The sequence below is a fragment of the Nyctereutes procyonoides genome, unplaced genomic scaffold (assembly GCF_905146905.1).
Source record: "Nyctereutes procyonoides isolate TBG_1078 unplaced genomic scaffold, NYPRO_anot_genome, whole genome shotgun sequence".
Taxonomy (NCBI): Eukaryota; Metazoa; Chordata; class Mammalia; order Carnivora; family Canidae; genus Nyctereutes; species Nyctereutes procyonoides.
The window spans coordinates 60969768-60989384 of NW_026575046.1; the positions used below are offsets into that span (position 1 = coordinate 60969768).

Below are 19617 nucleotides of genomic sequence, written 5' to 3' on the forward strand. Positions count from 1 at the left end.
CTCTCTCTCTCACACACACACACACACACACACACAGCTTGGCTGTGCGCAGTCGTTACATAAATTGGGATTCATCTCTATCCACCAGCCGATGCCAGAGGGATGTCAATATGCAGATACTCTGAGAAGAGACTGACACTACTTTCTGCATGGTCCTTTTAGGATATTAGTGTGTCGGAAAGGTATTTGTTGGCACAGCGTGCAGCGGTAGTGTTTGCTTTCTGTTTTCAATCTTAATTGTTGGCTCTGCGCGTCTTGCTCATTTCTGAGCATCCGTTTAGTTGCCCTACTGATCTCCTCTGTGAAAGACTAAATGAACAAACCAGAACATAGAGCAGGGACAGAAGTGTTGGTGGCGGCGTCAGCTGCCGCATACGCTTCAGATGGACATCAGTGTGACAGGTATCCTTTGGAGGAGATGCCAGACTTTTAAATCAGAGGCAATTAATTCTGAGTGAAGAGTGTAAAGTTGAACAAGTCTCGTGTAGCTGGCCTAATGTATTAGCGGCTTTGGCTCCCTGCACCTAACCCGTTTCCAGAATACTTGAGAAGTGTTGTAACTACACGCTCGTGGATGTGCACACACACACACACACACACACACACACACACACAATTTGTACAAGCAGCAAATTTGTGCTTTTCAAATTGATGGTTCTTGTCTGGAGACCAGCAGTCAATCAGGGGTTGCATAGGGCTGGGGGCGGGAGCGGGCTTAGCTTGTTCCTGGGTGTGAGGGGTCTTCCTGGGATTGATGAAAATGGTCGAAGCCATTTCATTGCAGTGATGGCTGTACCCCTTGGTCAGTTTACTTGAAGTCACCGAATTGTGCACTTAAAATGGGTCAACTTTGTGGTCTGTAAATCCTTGTCAGAACTTGGAAAAATTGATATTCCCATGTCTGAGTTCTTCTGGGTCCAGGATACCCATAAAACGACCAGTTGTATCGCCCTGAATTCTTACCTGCTCTTTCTTCACTGGAAGTGTGCGGACTTCATTTGCGGAGAAGCTGGACCCTGTTGCTAACAGGGCAAGATGGGACCCGGCACCATAGAAACAAGAGTCTGCCCTGACCCCTGTTGGCCAGCACAGAGGTTGCTGCCCGCTGCAAGGTGTGGAGGCAGCATCAGGGCGTCCCGTGGGGCCTCCAGGGCTTGAGATTCCCAAGAGGGCCCCAGAAAGCAGTTGGAAATCTGCTTCTCCACTTGTGTCCACCACCACCCCCGACAAAGCCCCCCAAAACGAAGCTTCCTGGTGTTGGCTTTAAGTGATGGCATTTTCTTCTTCTTTTGCAGGTTGTCTTAGTCTTTGCTCTCAGCATTGGTGCCCTTGTAATATACTTCATAGATTCATCAAAGTGAGTATTCAAATACGTTGCCTTGCCCTCTTTTCTAAAACAATCATGAGCCTCTGCGTCGATGAGTTGATTTATTTTAACACCAAAATTTGCAAGTCTTTTGAGGGTGGAAGGCTGTCAGAGGAAGGCAAAGCTACTCTGCTGGTTTTCTGAATGGGAAAACAAGCTGTCACAGGAAGGTTACTCGGATTCTGCTGGTGTAAGAGGGAGAGGTATCTGAGGATAAGCCTTTTTGCTGGGTCTAATTTGTTTTCAAATACCTGTTTCCTGTTGAAATATTTGCACTAAAGATGTCAAGAAGCTAGGAGGGCTTTGGTAGGAATGTCCAACCGCTGGGAGGGTTACAGGTATCCAGCAATGAGGGTCCAAGCCATTCTTGCCATGGTTGTAAGGTCCTCTTCTCATTAGGGTTTCTCATGCTTTAATCTTGTTAGGGATCAGATTAGGAAGCATGGCTCTGTCCTTTGCAGCTATCAAGCAGAATATTCAGTGGAAGCATTGCTCGTTGGTGCTTCTTGACTTGTGAAGGTAACAGATGGAAGGAAGGAGTTCTTTATGACTCCCAGAGGTCAAGGCCCATGGCCATCTAACATTTCCTAGAGTGGACATTTGTGTGGAGCCCTGGGGTACCAGCTGAGTGAACTGGTACTCTGGGCTGAACCTGAGGTGGAGGTGGGGGTGGTTCTTGAGGACAGAGTTTAAGGCTTCATAGGGGTCAAAAGAGGTCACCGAGCAGAGCTGCTAGGCAGTGGCCAGCTCTGCCCTGGTTCCAGCAGGTGTCACCCCGGGGTACCTTATTTGTTCCAAGGATTCTGTTGCAAGCTTGGGGCTGAGAAGCTGGAGCCAAGCTGGTCTGACGTGCCTTTCTGTGGTGACCGTGAACTTGACAACTGGGCAGTGACCTTGAACTCTTTGCCTGTGTTGTCCACTGTGAGAGTGTTTTTGTCTCTCTGAACTCTATCCTTGGTATGACTGTTCACTACAGTTTGATTCCAGGAACCTGCTTTGTGTCCTTGTTGGCACGAACCCTGGTGTGCCTGAGTCCTGAGCTTAGTGCTCTTTTTCTATGACTCGGGATGGTAGTAATTTCATGCACGCCTAAATTCTGAATTTCTCAGAGGCATCTGGTCACCAGCCAAAGGATTTTGTGCAATTGGGTGCTGAGGCCAAAATGCCATGTCAGGGAAAATAAAGCAAACATCCCTTTAATCACTTGCCTCTGGGAATCAGCCAAGTCTAAGAGTATCAGAGGTCCTTCAGCCCGTCCCCATGCACAAGGCTGGACTGCCCTCACCTGCCTCAGGTGGAGAGTCCTTTCAAAGTCCTCCAGGACACAAGATTCTACACGCCTCCTCCATTAGCTCTTCCTGGCCAAGAAAGAGAAGAGATGTTTAAGCCTGGACATCTCCAACTGGTATGTCATTGAAGGTAAGCTTCTTTTAAATATCTTCTCTTAATGATTCTGGACCATATTTGGATTGAACTAAAGATCTTCTAAAGCCCTGGTCTTATTTCTCCATTCTCTTCCCAGGAGTGAGGAGTGTTCTAACATGTCAGGGGGTGCATATCCTGTCAACTTCCATGCCAGGCTCAGGAAATGGGTTTGGGCATGTAGTATGTGTGCCCCAGACAGAGCAAACCCTCACATGGAGGTGAGTGTGGTGATCGGTTAGGAGAGATGCCTCGGCACCTTCTTACCCTTCCCCTCCCTTTCTGCTCCTCTGTATTTCTCAGAAATAAAATGCTCTTGTTAGATGGATTTGAATTGTGTCCTTTTTTACAGTGTCTACTGAGAGGCAGACTTTTGTTCGGTAGATTTTGGTGTTCACAGCTCCATATAGGAGAATGGAAAGGAATCGAATTCCCCAAAGCAAAGGGCCACTACTCTGGATGCCCTGCGCCACCCCACGGTCCTTCGGATTTAGTTATGATTTTGCTCAGTCTTGGGAAAGCCAGCATTGGGACCCTTTTCTGGTTCCGTTTTCTTTAATGGACTTACAAAGAGTCTATTCCAAAGATGGACAGTTTAGTCCTATTCTGCAATTTTTCAGCAAAAATGCCAATAATCTTAGAGCCAAACTTGTCCCCATTTTCCCTGGGGACTGCCCTAACCTCAGTCTTTCTTCTGTGTCACTGACCTGTGTGGTTTGGCATAACGAGACTTGATTTATAAGAAGACTTGATGTTTATTTATGTCAGCCCTTCCGGTTCTCATTTGCATTAGTATGTTTGGTTATAGCCATCTCCCAAGGTTCTGTCCTTTGGGTGACCTGATCGGCGCAGCCAATAACCCAGGAGTCTTCCATCTTCCTGGGGAAAGCCTGCAAAGCATGCACACATGAAGTAAGGGGCAGAAGTACAATCTGTAAAGTAACCTTTATGGCAAGTCCACAGATTCCCAGGAATAAAAAAACAAAAACAAAAACAAAAACAAAACAAAACAAACAAAAAACCTATTAGACATTGTAATCAAGCAGACTAAGAGAAAATAAAGTTCTATCCACATATAAGAAGCAAATGGAAAATGTGTAAGAAAGCTGAATATAAATTCTTAAAATTCATCTTTTCATCCGAAATTCTCATTGATTTATATACACTGGTGGTTTGGCTGGCTATGTGGGGGGCTTGGAAAGAGGGCCTTAAACTTCTCTTGGGAAGTTATCCTATATTACCACCCTGGAAAAACCTCGTATTCTTCAGACAAATTTCTGTTAGCATTTAGCCCTTCAAATATATCAATCAAATAAACAAATCCCTAGGTTTTCCCTCGCATGAGCCTAGTTGGGCGGACATTGTCGTGAAGTGGCTCATCTCCATGAATTTCAATCAGAGCTGGCCTCCCCAAAATGGTGAGGAATGTTCTAGCAGCACAAGTTCAAGATATGGCGATCTCTGCACCCAGCCCCTTGAAGAGGGCAAGGAAGGCAGATTAATATACAAAACAGGCTCTGGTGGTCCGCCCTGCCGGCTCAGTGTCAGACAGGCCTATTGGGGTTGTGTGAATGGGCTGGCAGGTGGGGTGGCTGGTCATTCCGCTTTCATGTGGCAGCAGGTGGGGAAGGCAGTCCAGATAAATGTCATAATTGGTGGCTCTCTGATCTTGTTAACCTTTCAGAACTTAGTTTACTCTCAAGAGGTAGTGGGTAAGTCATTTCCAAAGACAGCCTCCCCTAAGCATCTTTCCTTTCCCATCGTTAGGCCAAGATAGGTCCCGGAGCGGCTCTTTTTTTTCATTCAAGGATTTGAGGAGAGCTTCTTTGGGTCTTAATTTTCCTGGAGTGATCACCACAGAAGAATCACTTGTGCAGCCTCAAGTGATTGCTATCTAGCTAAGACAGATTGTGGCTCTGAGCTCCTGGAGTTGAAAGCCAAAGAGAATTACGTTAAACTGTGTTAAAATTATGCTTCATCATCCCAGCGGTAGACTCTCTAGAAGCAGCCAAGCAGAGGAGCTCTTCTACCAAGACTTTGGATAGGCACAAGTGTCAGTTCCTTCCAGACACGGAGAAGATTTAAGCCCTCCAAACACAATAATCCTATCCCTCAGAAGATATTAAATTAGCCACACAAGGCAGGTACTGCCCAAAAGAACTCTTCTTTCTCATTCTTTTTAAAGGTGTTCTGTCCAATTTAAGGCATATGCCACTCCAGCTCCTAATTCTGATGTCTCTTGATCTCCGCTGACCCTTTCCTCCCACACACTCTGAATACTCCGTGAAGCAAAGACTTTTAAAAAATTGTACAACCGAGTCAAAAGCACCCCAGACACCCTGTGGGTGATAATGTCACCATGGCTGGTTCCATCCCTGTCTGTTTCCTCTCTTTGACATAGGTACAGTAATTCTTCTCTAATAGAGAAGAAAAAAATAAATAAAAAAACCAACGATGTCAGTGTGAGGGCAGGATTCATGTATTGCATAATGCAGCAATTCCTGCTGCTTCTAGAATTTCAAGAGAAAGTTGGAAGAGACAGGGGTTCCAGGCCCTGGATATTTGCATTTTTTTCCAGGGGCATTCTTGGAAAGGATGACTCACCTGTGGGGAGATATTTATTCCTTTGATTCGTGTTTAAACTCAGCTACTTCTTATGCTACAGTTACGTGGATTATGAATATTTAATATTGCGCATACTGAAAATGAAGGTCAAGTCCTGCTCACTGGTTACTTCAGTGCAGGCGCACGTCTCTGCAAGGGAGGCTACCTGCTGTTAGCAGAGTAAAGCTGAAAGGTTATACATTGTTAAAATTTTCCTTAATGACTTTATCAGCTCCAAAATTGCTGGCACACAGTGGGGGCACCTGCTGATTTCACCGGTCTTTGCTCTTGGCTTCTTGTATCAGCAAGGCTGCTTTGGGGGATATGGACATTAGGAAGGAAGAGGGAAGAGCAGTGCAAATTTTGGAAAGCATCTAATCCAAGGGCTGGGTTCCAGGGCAATGCTGGCGTTATGATGTGAAAATGGCCCTCCCTTGGTCTTTAACATCCATTTAACGTTTTATGTTTGCATTCACGGGCTCATTCATCTTGTGTTCATTCGCTCATTTGAGACCTCTCACACTGAAGATTTTCCACCACACAGTAAAATTGCTTGGGGTTAGGTATGGTTAAGGGAGATTATCTTTAAGATCGCAATAGAAATCGACCTGATGGTTTTCATAGTCTCCAAAAATAAAAGTGGTACCGTTGATGTGATGGGGATACCCAGAGCCATTGCGGAACCAGCCAGTCACCAGCTACTGTACCCAGTGAGTGTTCACACAGGCGGGCCTTGAGTCCCCCAGCCTAGAAATCCTTCTCAAAAAAGGAAGAGATGGGGCAGGTGGCTGGGAGAACTGTTCCCTGATCGGAGACTGTGCTGAGCACCTCGTGATGCACACCACACAGGACCTCCCTGAGTTCTCCCAACAACCTGATCAGATGAGTGCTCTACCTTCCCGAACATGCCGCATTTGTCCCAAACCCCCAAACCGGGTAGCTCATCGGTCAGGGAGCCAGGACTCGAGCCCAACACGTCTAAAGGGATCTCTCTCCCAAGTGTCTCGAGGTGTAGTTCCCGATGGTAGAAGTGCCTCTGTGGGTCGAGTGAGGAGTTGCAAGAACGAGGAGTAGCTGAGCCTCCTTAGCTGACTCCTCTGTCCTGTTTTCAATTCGGTCTCCGTCTTCCCATTTCCTATCTTTGGGGCCACGTCCGCAAGTCAGCAGTGCCAACGGGGGTCCTAGCACAGCTTCCTCCCTAGGACACAAGACTTGTGGGATGGGTCCATGGGACATGTCGTGTCTGCCGTCTGTTTAGGTCTTGATGCGTTTCTTCCTAAGTTATGGTGTTATAAGACTCTCTTCTCTTTTATCTCATGGGAGTGGCAGCATTTGGTGATGCAATAGGGTCAAGGTAGCAAAGAACAAGGAAAGCTGGCTGTTCTCAAGGGCTTCTCCCAGTGAAGGGGTTCTTTCCCAGTAGAAAGCCCCTTGGCTTCCTCCCACCATGCTCACCTCGTCCTCTGTGGCTGTCGGTTGGCACACTACTAGGTAATGAGAAAGGCCCTACTACTCCATGACACAGGTTCTTTTGTCTCTGAGAGAGCTGCAGAATTTCATTAACTTGTTACGGCTTTGCACTGTGTGCCTAGAAAGTTAGTACCAATGAAGCAATGGACTTTAGGAGAATTTTGTTCCCAAGAGCTTTCTGTGGAGGTCTCTGGACCAGGGTAAGATACCTGACCTCCTCCTCCAGTTGGTCCCGTTCTTCCCGGCTGTATGCACAGGTGTTGACCCAGTGCCTCCCAAGTGGCAGCTTGGTAGCAGACACCTGGCCTAGCTGTGAGGATGGCGTTGTCACCTCCACGATAACATGATGTAAACTGTAAAAAAAGTACTATGAAGGCCATTCTCACTTCCACCATGAGCTCGCCCCCTGCCTGGCAGTAAGAACAGTCGGGTAGCCCATGGCATAGAGAAGGGAGCTCACCACCTTACCCTGTGCCCAGCTCCTTCATGGAACGTGGCCTTTCTAGGTGCCATGCTGGGAAATTCCCTGCCGTTCTCTGCCGTGATGTCTTTGTCGAGGAGTCACTGTATGCTTTTAACCTTTGTTGAGGAAGTCAACACAATCACTGTGTGTGCAAAGCATCTCCCTATTCTTTTTTCCCCCTTTTTTCCCTCCTTTTTACATGCTCCACCCTAATTTTCTCTATCCCTCACTGACATTTTTATTGCGAGGCTTTGGTTTGGAAAATTATGGGTAGGGAAAGTTCAAGGGCAGGATGTTCAGAACAGCATTGCACATCTGTGAAGGGAGCACAACAGGAGAGCTAGCAGCTGTTGAGAGAATGGAATGTCAGATGGTGGAGGCACTGGACCCACAGAGGGATGGAGGAGGGGAACAGACCTTCAGGGCAAAGAGTCTGTAAATACCTCCCAATGGGAAGCCTTTGTCCCCTTGCAGAATTTAACCTTTAATGGCAACACTGGATTCTCTGACTCAACTGTTCTATTTCATCTAGCTTTCCAAAATGCCATTTTTTTTTTTTAAATCAGGAGAGAAGACAGGTGGAGGATATGCCCAGAGGGTAACTCCTCTTCATCCATCTCCCTTCCATCTGGGTAAGGCGGGCTCAGCTTCCTGGCTTACTTCTCATTGCCTGGGTGATACATAGGTATCACATCCATTGGCATCTGGAAACATCAGGGACCTGGTCATCTTTGGCCTTTCCTTGGAAAAAATCAGAGACTCTTAGGAATGGGAAGGAAGACAGAGCTAGACCTTCCAGGGCCTAGCTCCAAAAGGTAACTTGAGAGAATGACATGTTAGAATTTGAAGAGACTTTCGAGTCCACCTGGTGCCACTATCCCCTGTGCCTCAACCTCCTCTCCTGCCCCATGAAGTTGAGGGATATACTCAAGGGCACCCACGTAGCCAGGGGCTGACCTAGAACCAGAGCAATTTTCTCTAGTCCAGGCCCCTTTCTCCTTGATCCCTTGGGGTTCTTCCTACCAAATACTAAATAAACTAAGATGTGATGACAAATATTATCCATTGAATAGCAAAGCAAATAGTGATTCTTACACCTATTCTGGGAGTTTCAGGCTGTCATCATGGGGGCAACTTTAGGGTCGTAGAAAAGAACAAAGATAATGAGAGGTAGGCACTTGGGATTCAATCTCCTTGGCAAGAGACCCTGAATTCCTTGATTTTATGAGCCTTTCCTTTTTTTTTTTTCTTTTTGTACTATTTTGGAGGGGGAGGTAAGTGTTCAACTTTGTTGTGGAAGGTTATTAGCAAGCCTGAATGCATTGGTTTGGCTTGTTTAGATTTTTTTTCCCTGGAATTTGTTATGCATGACTTTTGAGGACATTTTGCCCAATGGCTCCATTTGTTTCACTGTGAAAACACTATCTGATGACTATGTCTATAAATCTGTATTTACTCTTCTCTCCAAAATTAGAATGAATTATTTCTTCTCTTCTCAACACTCTTCAGAATTTCAAAGGAAAACTTTGGATTATCTGACACTGTTTCAGGCCTCTTGCTTCTTTTAAAAAGAATGATTGTTTCAGGGAAAATGAAAAACATGCATTCCCTTGTAGGTTCAGTTGATTGTTTATGTCTTCTGCAATGAGCATGTGTTTATAGCGCATGAGGGCTGGATCTTGTCCCTGTTGCACAGCACTGGTCCTCTACGTAAAGTCACAGGCAGAAGTGCACACAGAACTGCCAAGGGATCAGAGTAGGAGCCAGCTGGAGAGAAAGGTTAGCGCTCAGAACAGTTTAATCCAAACACAAGGGCAAAGCTCATGCTTCACACAACCATGATTGTGCTGAGGTTTGGTGTAGACTATTACAGCTTTATGATAGGTCTTCTGGGTTGCAGACGAGAATGGAGATGTGACCTCTGTCTTTGCTTTTATTCGTCCTTCTTCCTGACAGTCTGACAAATTGTAGCTTTGGGGAGACCCTGGTCAGTGATGAGTCATTTGTGGTTTAAAAATAGAATTTCTTGCAGCAAAGATGCCCTTGGGGCTTTTCGATGCTCATGTCACTATTTGTAGAATTTGGGAGAAGGGAATGTGTGTGTGTGTGTGTGTGTGTGTGTGTGTGTGTAGGGGACATTCTTGTCCCAACTCTCGATTGATGAGAGAGCATAGCATGAGTTGGTTAGCCACTAGTCCCATCGTAACAACAGAGATGAAGCTGAGAGCCATGAACCTATGCCTTTAAAGATATCGTCAGGTAAGAGATCCCTATTAAGTATTGAATGCAGGAAAGAAATTTGCTAGGTATGGAGGATTGAAAATACTATGTGTAAGACTAGATCTTTTCCATTAAGACTTTTAAATTATATATATTTTTACAAGGGCCAGAAAGTCTAGCCATCATATAGCAAATAGAGGGGAAATGGGCATAAATATAGCAAAAGGACAGGAGAAATGAGGTACCAAAACAAGGTAACAATTGAGATCTCCCCAGGAAGTGTGTCATCACTCTCTACTATGAGCATTGCAGGTCAGGGCTGAAGGTAGAGAAGCCAAGAGGACAGCTGGGTCTTGGAAGTATTTTGACTTTGGGGAGGTTTTGAGTTGAGGAGGTAAAAACTCTGTCTCCCCTTGATTCTGAGAACCCACAGAGGGGCCTCTCATGGCCTGCACTATGTTCTCTGACTTTTATTTTCGGTATGTGCTGAGTCCGACAAAGCCCCGCCTTGCCATGAGCCCCTGAAATAAAGGATTGAGAGTGCTGCAAGGGTGGCATAACAGAACCAGACAAGCAAACTGTCCCTGGTGGCAGTAATACCTGTTCTCCAATTGCAAGTGATGAAAATCTTTGGAAACTTCTCTTTGGAAATTTCCAGAAGTGGCTGACTGAAAGGCATCCACTCCACCTTTCTGAGAGCAAGGTCAGGGTGTAGTTTCAGGGGCCCTCTTTGTGAACTTGCCACATGCTAAGCATCCAGGGACATAGTGGGGAAGAAAGTTATGGCCATGGAAAGTGCTGTTACTGATGAAGTGGTCATGGCACGTTTGGTGACCGGGGTTTGCCTGTAGGGTCACATGATGATTTTCATGGGTGCTTTCTCGGGTCCCTTTCTCTGTACAGCATATTAAAAGTTACGCTTTGTGACTGCATTCATATAAAGATGAGTATAATCCAGGCTGGATTCATTATTATGTATTTATTGTTTTTTTTTTCTTCTGATTTTAAAGAAAGGAAAATTAAGGCATTTTTGTAGGTCCCTGGAAGTCTGGTGGGCTGTAGGCACTGTGCCTGCCATGGCCTGTTGGAAAGTTGGCCCTGATTCCTCCCTTCCTGTCAGCCCCATCCATCTGGAAATTTTCACAGATAACAAAACAAGCTCAGAGACAGAGGCCTAATATCCCATCCATCTTAGTGTCATCTAATTGTTTCAGATGAGGAAATTAAAAATAAACATTCCATTTCAAACCATGTCTTTTGACTTGGCTTTGAGAAATATGAACTCCATCAGCCCATCCTTAAAAAAAATGGCACCTGTAGATATGTCCAGTTTTTGTTCAGAAAGCCTAATAATCTTGTGATGAGTTTTAGAGAGAAATATGTGCTTTGTACATCCTCCTATCTGAAAATGAGCCTTGCCAGTTTAGGAGATCTGTTTGCTGAGAGCTCCACAGTGAAAAATAACATTCCCTACAGCAAGGTTTGTAAGCTCCAAGAGATGGGGCAGAGTGGGGTAGGGTGAGGAGATGTTATAGGAATGAGGGAAGCAGATCTGGTGAGGACTGAGCTGAGGTGAGAGCTCAAGCCTCTCTTGAAGTGGTTTCCCAGCTCTGGCTGATTGTCCCCAAGCAGAGCGCAGGCTCGTGTGGCCCAATCTTCCTGTGTTTCAGAGAGAGGAGAGGAAACCAGGCTTTGTGTTGAATCTCCAGTTTTAAAATCCTGCCCACGGCTCCAGATCTTTTAAAGTACTCTGCAGGCCAAACAAAACACTTCTGCAGGCCAGATTTGGGCCTCCCGTTTTCAATCTTTATTCTAAACTGTCTCTCTTTCTGGTCTTGAATTAGCTCTGCTCTCGGAGTGCCAGAAAAATCTTCTTAACTCTTGACTCTCCATCCCCTAGAAAGGGTCCCTTCACTTTCAAAAGTGAGGAGTCCTTGGTCTCCAGGTGCTCTGGCTTATTTCCTATCTAACACACTTGCAGATGCTGCTTAGGTATAAGTGTCCACTCTTCTCTAGGCAAATACTGTATGTCACAGCAATAAATCACCCACAATTTACTGTAAATCCCTACAGCTGCATATCACGATCTCGACGTCATCCCTGAAAATAACGTCGTTAGGACCTCATAAACATACACTCTGTTTGTTTAAGAACTGCAAGAGCTTTTTAAACATGGTTGCTAAGTCACAAGAGTGTATTTTCCAGGACATAAATGGAAGTGAACACAACCCCCTTAAATTGTCAGATTCTTTATAAGAAAAGAGGCCCAAATCTGTCTGTTCTGCTGGTGTATTAACTTGACCAAAACGGAGTTGATTATATGAAGCATGTGTGTTGATAACTATTAGACACTATCTTCTGACTTGTCTAAATGGACACATAATATGAAAGTGGTTTAATTTCTAGCATATGAGGGTATAAAAGGATGGATTAGCACAGATAAATCTTGGCTGTATTTTTTTTTTAATCAACCTTAAAGTTTGCAATTTGCTGAGCAGTCGATTCAACATTTACTGATAAAATTCTTACGCTATGGCCACTTCAAAAACAAAATCAGAAGCATCTCTGGACCTTTCTTCCTACATATGGTCCCAAGTCTGAGCTACATTTTCATCCCCTCATATTTTGCTTTTTACACAGAAACTTGGCAGCTAATGTTAAGGTAGCGTTGTTAGACTCTGCTGGAATATAGAGCTCAGATGTTTTCAGAACTACAAAAAATATGGCTGTTCCCTTATGATAACCCCAATTCCAGTAGAACCGCTCCAACAATCTGGCTTTCAAATGTAAAATATTCATACTGTCTTTCACTTATCATGATACTCTCAGGACGAAAAATGTAGGGCGGAGTCCAGGGACTACCAATTAGATTTTGGAATCTACTGTAAGGCACATGTCCTTCTTAAAGATTTTTGATCCATATTCCTATTTATGCCCAGGCAGAGAGCCCCTGTCTCTTCCTTTGAGAGCTGGTCTTTTCAACTCTATCTCTCTCTGCCTACCCCCTACCTCCCACCCAAAAATGAACCCATGGCCTAGTTTGAGACACAGTTGATCTTGATGCCTTAGAGAGAACTGGAGGGACCATATGTAAAGAAAGATGAAGGACATGGATGCCAAGCATCTACCTGCACATGCTTTTATCTAGCATCAGGAGGAAGGAGGGGGGTGCATTAAGGATTTTGCCCTCTTCATAACAGCATGAACAAGAATGCTAAGTCAAGGTCTGTAGGAGCCGCGGTAATAATTGAAATACGCTTCAGGCAGCCCTATAGCCTGTCAGTGCCTTGGAGCACAATCTGTTATCAGGTACTTGGTGAGGCTGGGGAGTAGACAAGGAGGGGGCATTTGGTGGCTGTGTGTCCCTGTGCACTCATGTGCATATGCTTAGAGGAGGAATGAGTAAGACTTGGAACCTACAGCAAGTACAATTAGAGAAAGCAGTGTGTATAGATTGCCGTTTGCCATGGTGATGGTTCTCTTGTGGGGCAAGCACCCCTTTGAAATTTGATGAATGCTGTAGGAATTTTGCTTGCCCAAGACCCTAAAGTTGGTCCAGGGATCCCAAGCTAAAGATTCTTGCTCTGTACGATGAGTTCATTGGCTCAAGCACTACTGTTTCTTCTGCCATGAAGATCATGTAACAGACAGAGGGCAGTCCTCCTACCCGAAGGTTAAGCAGAGACTGACTGGGAACTCTCCTTTCTTGGCATATCAAACACGTCCAAGCGTGAGACTCTCCATAGTGTGTTTTCTCATCTCCAGCAGTCAGATCCCTTTCCCTCACTCCATTTGAAATCTTGAAAACAGAGGGGCAGTGCTAATGAAACCAGGGAAGGAAGGCCCTAGGCTTCCTGGCCATTGCTTTAATCCTGGGCAACACTGAAAGCAGTGTGTAAGGTGAGACGGGGCTACAGGGCAGAGCCAAAGCACTCTTTGTTCTCTGCTTCTCTTACACACTGGGGGTTAGCACCTGTCTTTAGAGGAAAATTTCCTCCCTGGCTTGTGATTCAGGATGCAAACAACCCCCACCCAAAATCATTCCATCTGAGACACTGCTCTGGAACACCAGGACCTGGGCACCTCTGGGGTGCCCCGAACAGATGCAGGCAGCTGCCACTTCTCCAGAAAGCCGCATCTCTCACCTGTGGCTGCAGAGTCTCTGGGGACCTCTGTGGTCTCATCCGACCAGTCTGCAGACCAGTTTGACAGAAAACCAAAGAGCAGCTTCCGGAGAGAAGCCCCATCTCTCCTGAATTCCCTGCTTCTTTCAGAGCTCTTCCTGCCTGCACCTGTCTCCAAGCCAGCCAACTGTGACAGTTTAATTGGTGTAGGGTGGGGGGAAGCAGTCAGGGGTGACTGGCGTTCCGGAAGAAGGAGACTCCCCTGAGAGGAGTGAGGGGAACCGTGACAGGCAGGCCTGGCAGCGCTGTGTAGGGGCAGAGGGTCCATGACCCTCGCTTGAAAACAGTGCCCACTGGAGGAAACGTTTGCCAGCTTCTTCCACCCCGAGTTGCTTGGCCAGTTTTGTATATTCATATGTGTTGTTGCTGCCTTGACTATGGTGGGCAGAGAGGTCTCTAGGGGGCTCTGGCCTGGAATGGGAATGGATGGAAAGGAACAACAGCGCTGCCTAAGAGCTAGAAGCAGAAATCTGGGCTTATCCTGCTCTATCACTTCATAGTCCTTGCCCTTGGGCAACCCACTTAACCTTTCCAAACTGTATGGTCTTTTTTTGTGCGTGTGAAATGGGGTGAAAATGGTGATGAAGGACAGCAAATCCCTACCTTGCAGCCCTGGGTGCAAGCAATCAGATGGTGTCTGTAAAAGGCTGTGAGTACCGTGCCCAGCGTGAAGGCAGCCCCCCAAATTTAGATATTTCTGTTGTCCTTTTGAGGTTTGTTTTGAAGCTTTTAATCAGGTCTTTAGAGAGACAAGATGTAAACACATTAAAATCAGGAAACAAAACAAGAATTTGCAAAGCAGTGATGTGGTTCATTATCAAGGGGGTGCGTAAGACCTGAGCTCCTTAAAAGTGCAGCTCTCAACTCATTAATGGTTTGGGAAGGCGGTAGAGTGGGTCAAAATGAGCACTTCTTTTTTTTTTTTTTTTTAATTTTTATTTATTTATGGTAGGCACACAGTGAGAGAGAGAGAGAGAGGCAGAGACACAGGCAGAGGGAGAAGCAGGCTCCATGCACCGGGAGCCCGACGTGGGATTCGATCCCGGGTCTCCAGGATCGCGCCCTGGGCCAAAGGCAGGCGCTAAACCGCTGCGCCACCCAGGGATCCCAAAATGAGCACTTCTAAAGGATGAGATTGAACAGCCTTTGGTGAAAATACTGCTCCAAAAGGTCACTGTGATTTGATGAAAATTTGTCTCAGCTATCTCCATAGAGCTGTGTATACTATGTCGATGTATGTCTGCACTGGCTCTTGATGTAAAAATCTGTATCTTACTACGAGTTTCCTGAGAAAGTGGTCTAAGTAGTGCTTGCTTTGAGTCCAGAAGAGAGCACACTTTCTGAGCTGTAGTAATTTAGGGCACCTTCAGGGAAGATGGGTTCAGGCACAGGTAGGATTTAGATAATATGGAAGGAGGGGATAGGGTGAACAGGCCACAAGACCACCCTTACTTCTGACACCAACCGCGGGTTTGAAGAACTCCCCAAACCACCTCAGGTTTGATAATTCACTAGAAGGACCACAACACTCATGCTCAAAGACTGCTTCCTTCGGGGAAAGCATACAGATTAAACGCAGCCACGGGAAGAGGTCCAGAGGGCCGATCCAACAAAGTACCAAACACAGAGCTCCCATTGTTCTCTGCCTATGGAGTCACAGGGGGTGTTACTTTTCCAGCATCCAAGTGTGACAACACACAGGGAATCTTGCCGGTGGAGGAAGCTCACCGAGCCAGGTGTTCAGAGGTTTTTCCGGGCCTCCACACACAAACTTAGGTGACTGTCCATAGACTGACCTCAGGCTCTAATCTTTTTGGAAGTTGACAAATATCATGTGACCCAAAGCCCCTACCATATATCACATTGTTAGACTTTCTGGTGTGGTTAATCATTCCTCCCCATCTGCCAATCACAGCGTTACTCTCTGGCTGATGCAAGACACTCAGGCAAAGACTGAGTCAGGCATAACATCCCAAAGACTTAAAGGTTACGTCATCAGAAACGGAGGGCCAAGGCCAGATTTCTCTCCTGGCAGGGTCAACATCTTTATACCAGAGTCAGTGAGGGAACCATGCTGGCTAGAGGAGGGATCTCTCCTGGGTCCTTTGAGCACATACATGAATAGCAGAGGAGAGGGAAATGCTAAATCACAAAATCTAGTGTTTCTGGGGTCTGTTAATGTCAGCAAAATCACTGTTGAAAACAATAGGATTTATCCATCCCCGTGTGCATGCAAGCTGAATAACTAAACAGGTGAGCCTACAGTTGGCAAAGTAAAGCTGGGCACAGGCCACCTGGATGTACATTCCGCATGCAAGTGAGCTGCCCAGGGCACAACAGACCTTTGGTTGGAGCCCATTTGCTGCCATTTCTAGGTGATCAGGACTCTTCCTATGCCCTGTTCCTTTGCAGACCCAATGGATGGGCCTCCAGGTATCCTGGGCAGCTTTGGTAAGAAGAACATGTGTCTCCCTGCTCCAGTTTAACTTCCCCACTGTAAGGCTTGATGAGGTCAAAATCAGAAAGTGCCGAGACTTCAAGCTGGGGATAAAATGCAGATCCAGCATGCCATCAGGACATGCTGCCCCCTTGCCACCTGACAAATTAGACAATCTCCAGCCAGGGACAGTTTGTAATTGTGCAATCAAATTAACTTGGATTTCAGCTTAATGAAGTGCTTAATGTCCTGAATGAGGCTGAGTCCTAATATTTAGAGAAGCAAGCTGGACCCCAGGAAAGGAAAGAACAGACTTTGGTTGGTAGCTGCTAGTATTAATTGTGCTTGCAAAGTCAACCTTTTTAAAAATTCATCCTTTCATTCAGGCAATCTGTTAGCACCCAGTTCTGCTAGTTTTGCTAAGGGGTTTTCCTGCTGTGGCTCATAAACAGGATGGTGGAAAGAATTTTTTACTGGAAATCTCTGCTGAACTCTATGTCCCAGAGCATATTTCTTAACTTCACAGGATCTCAGCTTTTTCAATTGAACAATAAGAAAAATATTTCTCTTTTTCTTTGGAATTCCCATTTTTTGTTTTGTTGTAGTTAAAGACTGATGCTCTGGAGGCAGGTAGACCTGTTTACAAATTCTCATGCTGTCATTTAGTAGCTGTGTGCCCTTGGGAAGAAATTAACCTAAGACTTAATATCCACAACTGTCAATATGGGTCCTAATAATTTCTGCTCCTTAGTACTGAGAACAGTAAATGAACACTCCACATAAAGCATCTAGTATAGGACATAGACTATATTGGCCTTTATTAAGTCGGATGATATGAATGTGAAATTATTTTCAGTATGAATTATACATCACTAACTTGGTACCAGTGGTTTTTATTTTTATTAAGCTGATGGTTTAGCTCTTGTTTAGAAAATGCCTGATGACTTGGTAATTAACTTAATAAATATTTATTGAATGGTTATTATGTGCCAGGCACTATTTTAAACTCTACGCACTTACCAACCCTAGTGTCAGAGGAAGATGGATAATAAACATATTGACAAATGAATAAATAAGATAATTTCAGTTGATGATCAGTGCTGGGAAGAAAATAAAGCTGGTAATGGGAAAAGCAGATTTCTTTAACAATTTTGTGCTGAGGACTCCTTGGGCAGTCTAGTGGATACTGTTACTCCCTTTTGAGAGTATTTATCAATGCATAATGTAAAAACACTGGATGATAAGAAAACTGGTTACATTGAGATACAGTTATCAGGATATAAAAATCAAATTCATGATAGAATATGTGTGCTTCTTTATTAGTACATTCTTATCCAGATCAAGTGCAACAGTTCTAATATGCATCTTTAATTTTAAAGTAGGATTAATGTAAATGATATTTTGAGATATTGGTATCAATTGTAGTCTTACATATAAATACATGAGATTTTCATTGCTAACAGAGTCAGAAGTGTCATTGATACTATCCTAGATTGTTGCCCACATTTATAATCAAAGAACATGCTAAATTTGAGGTAGAGGTTAATGAAAGTAAAGCTGTAATTTTTCCCATCTTAAAGTCATGGCATCCCTTAATATTATCCAAGGGCCCGCATGGAAATCTGTGCCACCAGGTAAAAACCCTTAGGATAGAGAGTGACTTGTACTAGGGGTTGAGCCATTTTACTGAGAGATGAATAAGGTGATTTCTACTTTTAGAAAGTGGGGTGTCTGAGTGGCTCAATCTGTTAAGAGTCTGCCCTTGACTCAGATCATGATCTCAAGATCCTGGATCAAGCCCCATTTCAGGCTCTCTGCTCAGTAGGGAGCCTGTTTCTCCCACTCCCTCTGCCTGCTACTCCGCCTACTTGTGCTCTGTCCTTTCTCGCTCTCGTACTCTGTCAAATAAATAAAAAAATCTTTAAAAAAATTAAATAAAAAGCCATTGTGGACATATAGATTAATGGAATAGAATTGAGAGTCCAGGCATAAACATATCCATCTATGCTTGGTTGATTTTTGATAAAGATGCCAAGATCTTTCAATGGGAAAGAATAGCATTTTCAAAAGATGGTGTTGAGACGACAACTAGATGAGCCACATGCAAAATAATGAAGTTAGACCCCTACCTCACACTATACACAAAATTCACTCAAAATAGATACAAGACTTAAATATAAGAGGAGAAATCATTAAACTTTTGGGAGAAAACATAGGGGTAAACTTTTGTGACATTGAATTTTGCAATTAATTCTTAGATATGATACCAAAAGCATAAGCAACAAAGGAAAAAAATACACGCATTAGACCTCATCAAAACTGAAAACTTTGGGTTTCGAAGGACACAACCAAAAAATGAAAAGACAGAGTATAGAATGGGAGAAAATATTTGCATATCATATCTGATAGGAAACTTGTATCTGGAATATATTTAAAAAGCATATTAAAACTCAGTAATAAGAATACAACCCAATTAAAAAATGAGCAAGGGATGGATATTCATGAACACATTCATCATCAGGGAGGTATAAATTAAAACCACAATGAAATACCACTTCACACTCACTCCTATGGCCATACTAAAAAAGGCAGATTGTAACAAGTGTTGATAAGCATGAAGAGGTCAACAAATTGCAACCCTGTACATTGCTAGTGAGAGTGGAAATAACGCAACAGCTTTGGAGGGCAGTCTGGCAATTCCTCAAAAAGTTAATCATAGAGTTACCATAAAACAGAGCTATTCTACTTCTAGGAATATACCGCCAAGGAACAGCAACAGCCTAAATGTTTGTCAATGGACAATTGCATCAGAAAAATGTGGTATATCCATGATGGCATATTATTTGGCCATAAAAGGAACAAGATACTGATCTATGCCACAACATGGATGGACCATGAAAAGGTTTGCAAAGTGAAAGAACCCAGTCACAAAAGACTACATGTTATATGGCTCCATTTATATGAAATGTCTGGAACAGGCAAAAGAGAGAGACAGAGAGGCTTGCAGGAGTGGGAAGATGGAGGATGATGGCTAAAAGGTACAGGGTTTTTTTCCAAGGTGACCAAAATATTCTAAAGTTTACTGTGGTGATGGTCACACAACTTTGTGAATATACTAAATGCCATTGAGTCGTATACATTAAGTGGGTGAATTATGTGGTACATGAATCATAACTCAATAAACCTGTTACCAAAAAAAAAAAAAAAACCATTCTGATGTGATGTGGAGAACAGAGCCTGGGGCACAGAATTAACGGAAGAAAATGTTTGGGAGGTGGTTTCCATTTGTCCAGTTGAGAGAATGACGCCTTGGGCTGGGAGGGAGACAGTGGAGGCTGTCTATCACAGACAGACAGGGATGTTGAGTTGGAAAGAGAGAAAAATGAAGAGTGACTTCTAGGTTGTTGACTTAATAACTGGTTATTTTCTTCCTAGAAGACTTGGAGTTTTA

The 19617-nt window shown here is 44.4% G+C and overlaps 1 protein-coding gene across 1 annotated transcript in view; it reads left to right on the forward strand.

The window, feature by feature from the left end:
* The window catches only part of KCNMA1 (potassium calcium-activated channel subfamily M alpha 1), a 709595-nt gene that overhangs the window by 357857 nt on the left and 332121 nt on the right, over positions 1 to 19617 (forward strand). Inside the window, 1 exon segment of the mRNA XM_055325743.1 lies at positions 1296 to 1357. Within this exon segment, the coding sequence (XP_055181718.1) occupies positions 1296 to 1357 (62 nt within the window).